Source organism: Sinocyclocheilus rhinocerous, unplaced genomic scaffold (genome assembly GCF_001515625.1).
Source record: "Sinocyclocheilus rhinocerous isolate Xijiao unplaced genomic scaffold, SAMN03320098_v1.1 scaffold2267, whole genome shotgun sequence".
Classification (NCBI taxonomy): domain Eukaryota; kingdom Metazoa; phylum Chordata; class Actinopteri; order Cypriniformes; family Cyprinidae; genus Sinocyclocheilus; species Sinocyclocheilus rhinocerous.
In genome coordinates, this window is record NW_015625573.1 from 189,439 (window position 1) to 199,364 (window position 9,926).

Consider the following 9,926-nt stretch of genomic DNA (forward strand, 5'->3'; position numbering starts at 1 on the left):
GAAATCCTTTATTTGGTTGTTTGCTTGCATGTCATTGAGAAATAAAACATGGATAACATCTAGAAAAATACTTACAAAAGGAAAATGACAACTATAAACTGCGGCAACTATCGGCAAGCCCACTACGGTGGGCTTAAATGGGTTAAATTTGCAGCTAACTTTTGTTTAGTTTTTTCGCCGTAGCACCACCTGAGCTTTCTAAGGCCATTTCTACCAGTGATGCTTGATTCAACAGGCTTGTTTGAGATGAGCAAAATCTGCGCAGAACCGATCACCGGTGATCACCGCGAGATGCATGCCGGTTAGAAAAGTGTCCGAGTTACGTCCGACTTGCTCTGATGTCATGCTGCCGTGTGCCAAAAAACTCTCGCGATGGCGAGGCGGCTGTGTCGGATTGTGCAGTCGAGCGCAGTTGCTCTCCACCGACTGCGCTGATCAAAAGCATGATGGGAAACGACTGACTGACGACACAGCTTAATGCTCATTGGTTCAGACAACTGTGATGCTGTGTTCTCTTCTAAAATTTTGTATTTTTTATCTGGTTTCATGTGATTATGTATTTAAATTATGCATGAATATTTCCAAACAGTATGACAGTGCGATCTCTGTGTGAGATAATGTGATTGTTGTCATAGTTCTATAAAACTATAAAATAGGCCTACATGTTTCTATTAAAGTAAAAATGAATGATAAATACACCTTTCGTATGGAATTAAATAGCAAGCACTTTGAGTGTCTTGTTCATCATATTTATTTTCATATAAAAGCAACAGAACTGAAATTATATCAGGTTTATTAGCAACACAGCAGGTGAGTGTAAATAACGCGATATCCGCTTTTGATCTCGTTGGTATCTGTTCCCTTCGAGAGGGCAGAACTGTCCGTCTTGACTGCGCTTATTTCACTCCTCCCCTCACTGCAGCCGCCTACTCTCACCAACATTTCAGGCGAGGCGAGGCGCATCTCAAACAAGCCTAACTTCCCCCGTCTGCGCAGATATCAACAGCGCAACTGAGTTGTAGGATGCCAGGTTGAGGTCACAAATGATTTGTCTATTGTGTGAGTAGGACGCGTTTCATACAAGATCTGGCAACTGGACAACCTTGAAATAATAGCCTATATTGATGTGATTATTCATATAACGAGGTAGGGCCATACAAATTACGGAAGTTTCCCGGGAGAAATAACAAAACGGGAGGGGGGCGGGAGATGGGTCTGAAATACGGGAGACTCTTAACGGGAGTGTTGACAGTATGATTATTACACACATCAGAGTAAATGAGCGAGATTACTGTGATAGCAGTACATGTTATTTTGAGCAAGCCCTACTTATATTTCATTTTATTAATTGCTTTTAGGCTACTTGTTTATTTGTACATTTTTGTTTTACATTTTTTACACGAATCTTTTTTTTTTTGATAGTAGCCTAATGTACAGTTTTTGTGATTTAAATTAAAATCCATTTTTTAGAGAGTAACATGAAGAAGAAAATAAAATAAAAAAATTAGATGAAAAGCAACAGCTAAGACTATGTATTTATGACAGGAATAAACTATTAATCACAACCTGATCACAACTAATTAAGGTTTATTTAATGCATTAATGTAGTTCACCTGTTTCTCATATTCAGTGTTTTCTGGCAAGCCATTATAAAAGCCGATATAAACATTACCAATTCCTTCCTGTCTCATTATCTACAAAAAGGGATTTACAAAAGAACGAATCTTGTTCTGTAATTACACCCCATATCCCACAACCCGCGTCAGCGGTTTACTATTCGGGCTCCTGACTGCGCATGCGCCAAATCAGGACATTGGGATTGTGTACGCGTTTGGGTGGAACGGGTAAACACACTTTTTGTGTATTTTATTAATCTATTTTAAAGTCGCAGCCTTTTCTAATTATTATATACAAAACATATAGCTTCCGGCGCGTCGATGGTCATATTAATTTGTGCCGTTTCTATGTATAAAACCGCGTAGACAAGCTTCAGGCGATAGTCATCACGTAACATGGATTGAATTAGCGACACAATTTTGTATGCCTGTCATGTTTTTTTAACGTCTCTTGGCGGCAGCTTTACGTTTCTGTGTAGTGAAATAACAGTCGTTTTGTGCTTGTCAAATACGTACCTGTTTTTATTCGTGTGCTGACAATGATTGACTGTGTCCTGTACATGCTAGTAAGCTAACAGTCCTTGTGCCATACAAAATGATTTATGTTTTTGGACAGATTTTTACTGTTTTATTGTGACTTAACATACGGACACCGCTCTGTAGTGTTTTATGCCGAATTCCATCGAGAATGTTGATGTTGTTTTGACTTTGAGAAACTGAAAATGCATGATCACAAGTGATGTACTGTAAATGGGTGGTTGTTGATTAAATCTGTTCGTTTGTTCTGTCGTCCCCTAGGTCCAGTTTCCCTCTTTGAAAAGCTGCAGGAATCATGGGAGCCGGTGAGTCTTTTTATACTTTAGTTCTGCTAGAGACTATGTGATATTTTCAAGGATGTTGTTTTGTGTTTTTTAACGTTGCTAAGATATGTAGTGGGTGTGTATGCTGAGCCAGCTTGTGATCTCATGGATGTCACTTAAAGGTGATGCATCTTTCTGTCGGTAATTTCCAATTGGTATTAGTCAGTCACAGCTTATCAACAGGGGTCTTGGCCTACATAGCGCCTCTAATATTCAATCCATGCCTAATCAGATAATTATGGATCACAATGTAGCATCTGATTTATTTCTCCCACTCTCAATGCTGAAGAACAGTAGGCTACTTTTTCACAAGCTCCCTGTGCCTGGGAGGAACCTGCATTTCAACGAAATCACTTTGCCAGTCATAGCCCCCCTCCTTGTTTCTCTGCTGTGTGCTTATTGTTTGTGTATCCGCCAGTGTTCCTGCCAGCAGATGCCGCGCACTCGGTGCTGCGGAGGCTCCCGAGAGCAAACTTCTTCTTGGAGGAGATGAAACAAGGGAACATCCAGCGAGAATGCAGGGAGGAAATCTGCAATTATGAAGAAGCCAGAGAGGCGTTTGAGAATGATGAAAAAACGGTGAGTTTAGGGTAGATGCGAGCTTATGTTTTTGCATGAACTTGAACACAACGTCCTCTCCGTCATTACACTCCGTGGCATTTCCTCTAGGCAGGAAGTGAGCATTATCGACAGGAAAAGGCTCAGTGGATACACATTTTCTTAGGATGGTTAATTATGCATCATTCAGATTAAGGATGTTTGAGTTATGTACTTGTGGGCGTTTACACAGTTTATAAAAAATAACAGAACAATGTAAAGTTCGTATGTTTTTACGGAATGTGTGCTCTTGTCGAGTCCAGGGTAGGGCTGGATGAATTGGGGGAAAAAATATAATTGCTTTTATTTTTTCCGATGATTGTGATAAAAAAATATATATATCAATACAGGTTTGATGTGCTTGTTTGTAGATATGCACACATGCATGATTGGCCAAAAATATATTTGATAAGTGTGAATATAATTATTATTATTTGTACTTAATAAAAATATTAAAGGGGTCATATGATGCGATTTCCATTTTTCCTTTCTCTTTGGAGTGTTACAAGCTCTTTGGTTTAACCCAAATATCCAGATGTGTGCAGCACTTTTTATGGAGGACTGTTTAATGATCCTGGGAGAGTAGACTACAATGCCGGCAGTTCTGAGTCACAGCCTGTAAGTAAGAAATAAAGAAAATCAAGAATTTAAGAAAAATAATACAATAATTTTTTTACAGTAAAACTTTAAAATGACAAGATTCATATATATGGCATTCTTTTTCTTCATTTTCAAATGTTAAACTAGTTTTTATTTTGTTGTAAAACCTCAGAGAGCCTTTCAGCTTCTCTTTTGTTGACAACAGATGGTTTGTAAGCACTTCATATTGCTAATCTAATCGCTATTTCAGTTTTAATCCGATTAATTGTGCAAAGTTCAGAATTTAATAATGGCTTCCTTTTGAATCATGAATTTGAATTGGAAGAATAATTTACTAAATTGAAACAAATTCTGGACAATAAAGTGTTCTTCCACCCTTGTCCACAAAAGTTAATTATAAAAAAACAGAATACAAATTTCCATAGGTCTCATTTCAGTCTGTCTGTTGTTCTGTCTGTCCATCTGTCCTTCAAACTTCAGGGCTTTTTAAACTTTCTTCAAAACTTTTAAACAAGCCAAGATTCAAAGTTTGTTTTGACGAACTTTGCTTTACTAGTTACACATTTATTTTCTCCATAATCTCTTTTTGAAATTAATTCATTTAATTGTAGATTCGACATAATGTTTGCTACCTCAATTCAAATTCAGGAACATAATTGAAATGCAAAATTAATTCTCAGTTCAGTTCTGTATGGTGCACAGTCATTGCTTTATGTTGGTTTGCAAAGTTTTGGTTATTGATGACATTGAAGAGGGTGTGGTTTTTGTTTTCAATACAAACAAGTTTGTTTTGCTTATTATTTACATTTATGCAGACAATGTCCTTATCTAATTGGGTTTTTTTCTCCCTTACAGAGGCGATTCTGGGAGGAGTACCAGCGTGAGAGCAGCCCCAGGCCTGGAGGACTGGAATCCACCGCCGGTGGCATTCATTCTCTGTATCTGATCTTACCCCTGCTGCTGGTTTTGCTGCTCATTGCTGCAGTTTCCATCACGGTTTGGAGATGCCACTCACACAAAAGATCCCAGCAAAGCCCTGCCATTGGGCGTCCACAAAGAGACACAACCCTATCAGTGGTGTCAATGGACCAGTGGGGTCGGGACTACCATCCTGACATCAGTCCTCACTCAGAGATCAGTGCCCACAGTAGCCCCGCCTACCCTGGTGCTGACCTCACACCTGGGCGGGGCAGTCGGGGTGACCCGCCCCCTTCATACGAGGAAGCTGTGGGCCATACAGATATACAGATTGAAGCGGAGCCTCCACCACAATATGAAGACATCATCAGTAACCATGGTAACACAGTTATCATCTCCCAGGGAAAGTGACGGATCTTCCAGGCATGTTATCCAGCCTCATGTAGGGATGCATTTTGATGCCAATACACCAATACTGTAAACCCTGCCATTACTTACTCGCTGTGTCTTTCTTCTCTTTTATAGCTAATGTTTTGGCGGGATGTGAACATGCTTTGCCCGTTTATTTTTTTAGTACTAGAAATATTTTTTTACAACATCACTACTTCAGTGACAGGCTTTTCAACTCCAGCACTAGCAAAACAGCTAAACTTCTTTACTTAATGTGAAGAGAAAACAACTAATGCAATAACATTATCCTCAGTACTGTTACTCCGATATTGATAAACATTGAATTGCTTTGATTTCAGAGATGTTCGTAGAACTCCTAACAACATGAATCCTGATCCAAGCCCAAATCCAATGACGAAGTACTGTAATGTCATCAGCCATTCTTTCGAGTTAGTAAGTCCTATGAATGTCAGAACATCTTAGAAATGAACTGAACATTTGGTCAGTTGTGGCCTCTCATGGGATAATTAAAACATAATTGTAAATAATCAGATTCAGAGGGAAAAAATGCACAATATTTTCAGGAAGTATAAATTGTAATGTTTACTGACATTCAAGGTTCATTGTAACCTTTATCAATAGCCATCTAAACTTAGGCTATCTCTGTATAATTGCATAGACGTCACTATGCACTGGACTGACAGCCTCAATGAAATACTGATATTGGGTTGATTTTTTTTCACTAGTAGTTGAGGTGTTAAACACTGTGTGTTAGATTTAGTTAGCATGTTGGAAACATTTCAGCTGAATGGATAACAAGTTAACAGTGTGAATTTGCTGATAATACATTGCTGATAACATTGACCAAACAAATCCAATCCTGATTTTATGTAGCATCATGGTTGTTAATGCTGAATCAGCTTAACTGGGCACCAAGTCAACATGTGTGAGGTTTTAACTCCTATTTGGATTTGGGAAAATACAATACTGAAAGGAATAGTTCACCCAAAAATGGAAATTTGCTGAAAATGTACTCACCCTCAGGCCATCCAAGATCTAGATGAGTTTGTTTCTTCATTGGAACAGATTTGGATAAATTTAACATTACATCACTTGCTCACCAATGGATCCTCTGCAGTGAATGGGTGCCGTCAGAATGAGAGTCCAAACAGCTGATAAAAACATCACAATAATCCACAGGACTCCAGCCCATCAGTTAACATCTTGTGCAGTGAAAAGCTGCATGTTTGTTATGAACTAATCCATCATTAAAACGTTTTAACTTGAAATCATTGCTTCTGGCCAAAATATGAGTCCTCCATCCATAATAAAAATTTCAGTGAAACATTCTGATGGCACCCATTCACTGCAGAGGATATATTGATGAGCAAGTGATGTAATGCTACATTTCTCCAAATCTGTTGCGATGAAGAAACAAACTAATCTGTGTCTTGGATTGAGAGTGAGTACATTTTCAGAAAACTTTCATTTTTGGGTGAACTTTTCCTTGAACTATTGTATTGTGCAAGTGTGGTTTGAGGTTTGCCATTGAAGTCAAGCCACAGTGAGTTCAATGGCAAAACGTGGTGGACTAAATGGTCTATGCAAACAGTGCTTTCTTTTCTCTCCATAGCTTTGGAGCAGTTTACATGGTCACAGTCTTGTGAAATTTATTCTTTATTGTGGCCAAGGATTAAACAGGTATATCAAGCATCCCAAGCTGGGAATTCTAGGACAAGCAAGATGAATTGTCCATTGTGGAGGTAATTAGTAAGGAGCAAGAAGCATGCTTTTTGTTTGTTATGAGCTGTGTGCAGACTCTCTTTTAGATTTGTTTTAGGGTAAATAACTTGTTTTTTTGTTTTTTTCTCGAACCTCTTCGAGAATGTTGAAATATAACAATTATGACTTCCTTGACCATGCTGGTCGTTTTTATCTGAACTCTGGTATATTTTGAGTGTGTTGAAGGCTGTTTTCACACTTGGTTTGATTGTTTGATTCAACCCTTCTGCTTTCACACTGTAGTTTTGGGTCAGAATCGTGGTTTGTTTGCATTTACAATGCAAGTGTTAGCAGCAACTGTGTACCACTATAAATAGAGTGCTACAAAGCATAACTCTTTCCCCACGACAAATGACTTTTTGGTAACACTTTAACCTGACACCTTTATATATTATAAAGGTATTTATAATGTACATTGTAAAGCATTCTGTATTTTTATAAATAATTGTAACCAAAATTAAAATGCGTTATAATATTTGCAGATTCCTTGTTACATCTAAAATGAGTTGTTAATCATGTTTTAATACATAATATTTTGAAAAAAGTGTAACAATGAATAGGTAAGTATTGTGGTTACAATTATTCATGAGAACATACAATGCATTTTAAGGTGTATATATATATACGCTTCAGGTAAAGTGTTACTGATTTTACCTCCTGAAATGTCTCTTCAGACTGTTGATAAACAAGTTTGGATATTTTACACTAACTATTAGGTTGGGCTTGTCTGTGTGTTTAACAGCAAGCGTACATGTTTACCTCATACCATTTATTACTGATTTCTTACTCGGAGTCTAGTTTTCACCTCAGGCCCAGCTACACTAAACAAAAACCAAGAGAATTTCAGATTAGGATCAAATTATGGGAACAAGCAGTCCTAGTCGCCTAAAAAAAAAGAAAGAAAGAAAAAAAACTCAACAAATAGGAAATATTCAGTATTAAATATCAGGAAAGTGTGTGTTTATGGGTGTGTGTGGGGGGGGACGAAGAAAAAAAGAACAAAATGGAAGTGTCAACGCATTTGTACTTATTCAGTAACTATGAGTGAATGCACTTTTTTAGGGAACTGATTGCTCTTTGTAAAGGAATATTAATTGATGTGTAAGATGTGATAAATTACTTGAAAAAAAAAAAGGCAAATGCAGTTTGGTTTGTTCTTTTGGCTTTCTACAGTTTATATTCTCAGTTCTTCAACAACATGCTCAGCTGACATAAATATGCAATAAAATACATTCATGAGAACATACAATGCATTTTAAGGTGTATATATATGCGCTTCAGGTAAAGTGTTACTGATTTTACCTCCTGAAATGTCTCTTCAGACTGTTGATAAACAATTTTGGATATTTTACACTAACTATTAGGTTGGGCTTGTCTGTGTGTTTAACAGCAAGCGTACATGTTTACCTCATACCATTTATTACTGATTTCTTACTCGGAGTCTAGTTTTCACCTCAGGCCCAGCTACACTAAACAAAAACCAAGAGAATTTCAGATTAGGATCAAATTATGGGAACAAGCAGTCCTAGTCACCTAAAAAAAAAGAAAGAAAGAAAAAAAACTCAACAAATAGGAAATATTCAGTATTAAATATCAGGAAAGTGTGTGTTTATGGGTGTGTGTGGGGGGGGACGAAGAAAAAAAGAACAAAATGGAAGTGTCAACGCATTTGTACTTATTCAGTAACTATGAGTGAATGCACTTTTTTAGGGAACTGATTGCTCTTTGTAAAGGAATATTAATTGATGTGTAAGATGTGATAAATTACTTGGGGAAAAAAAAGGCAAATGCAGTTTGGTTTGTTCTTTTGGCTTTCTACAGTTTATATTCTCAGTTCTTCAACAACATGCTCAGCTGACATAAATATGCAATAAAATACATCACCAGCACTAACTCAAGAAACCTTTGTGAAAATCAAAACGGTCTCACTTTGCCTAAAGTTTTGTTTTTAAAGGTAATGTGAAATAAGATTACCATCTTTCGAAATACAGTCTGATTATGTTGCAAGTTTGGCTGACTTTCTGATGTTGCTGTACATGTGCAGGCTGATATTTCTGTAGTAGTTAGGGAGTGATTGTGGTATTTATTGCTTAAGCCTTACTCCGAGACAGATAATGTGTATATATAAATGTATTAAGAACAAATTTAATTTTTGTAATGATTGAGCTTGACTTTTATTTGTAATAAAGGTTTTTTGGCCCTCCTCTTGTCCCACTGCTCATTATACACGATAAAAAAAAAAGAGAAAATATTCAACAAGAACACATTAAATTGATCAAATATGACAGTACATACCTATATTTCAAATAAATTGTGGACTTTTGAATATTCAAGAATTCTAAAAAAAAAAATATATCAGTTTCCACAAAAATATTAAGCAGCACAACTATTCTCAACATTGATAATAGGGAAAATTTCCTGAGTGGCAAATCATCATATTAGTATCATCAGTGTTAGAAATGGCTGCTGAAAATTCAGCTTTGCAATCACAGGAATAAATGTATTTTATTTTAAAATTTAAAACAATCATTTTGAATTGTATCAATTCACATTATTACTGTTTTTACTTAAAAAAAACAATTTTTTTTTTTATCTACAAAGTTTGATAAAAGATCGGACAAATAATTTACCATGTTCCTATAGCATAATGTACAATGTATTTGATGTTTTTAAGTATTCTGTTTCAAGGTTTATAAATGCAAATGAATCACCAACTTCATTTAATGTTTAAAATTCATTTCAACATATCAATTAATGCTAAAATGCACCACATTTACAACCTGAATTACTTTGCATACATCCAAACAAGCACAAAGCGGTAGCTCTATGTTGTAACTTATTAACTTTGAGTAAACTGATGAATATTGTTTAACCATGCCAAATGTGAACTTGAATACATATCATGCAGTTTTCTTATTTGTAAAAACTATTAACGGCATGTCAGAACTGATTTTTTTTTAGGTTTATAAACAACTAGACTACTTTATTGACCAGATTTACAGTATAGTATATCACATTAAACCACATATAAAAACACTTTATTATTTTGTAATACACAGAATATCAACATTATAATGTCCTGAGAATACTCCTAATTATGATTCCTTTTTTAAAGGGGTCATATGATGCTTTTTTAAAGATCATTATTTTGTGTATTTGGTGT

General features: G+C 36.2%; 1 protein-coding gene across 2 annotated transcripts in view; it reads left to right on the plus strand.

The window, feature by feature from the left end:
* The first annotated feature begins 1,695 nt into the window (after positions 1-1,695).
* Positions 1,696-9,926, plus strand: part of prrg1 (proline rich Gla (G-carboxyglutamic acid) 1) — a 14,417-nt gene continuing 6,186 nt past the window's right edge. Inside the window, exons 1-4 of one of the 2 annotated variants that reach the window (XR_001641163.1) lie at positions 1,696-1,844; positions 2,415-2,458; positions 2,895-3,055; positions 4,529-5,400. Coding sequence is in view for 1 of the 2 variants with exons in the window: in XM_016566084.1 (XP_016421570.1) it covers positions 2,449-2,458; positions 2,895-3,055; positions 4,529-5,002 (645 nt within the window). In the remaining variant the exon portion in view is untranslated. Of the gene's footprint in view, positions 1,845-2,414; positions 2,459-2,894; positions 3,056-4,528; positions 6,024-9,926 lie in introns of those variants that run through there. The other variant, XM_016566084.1, reaches the window with a different exon arrangement.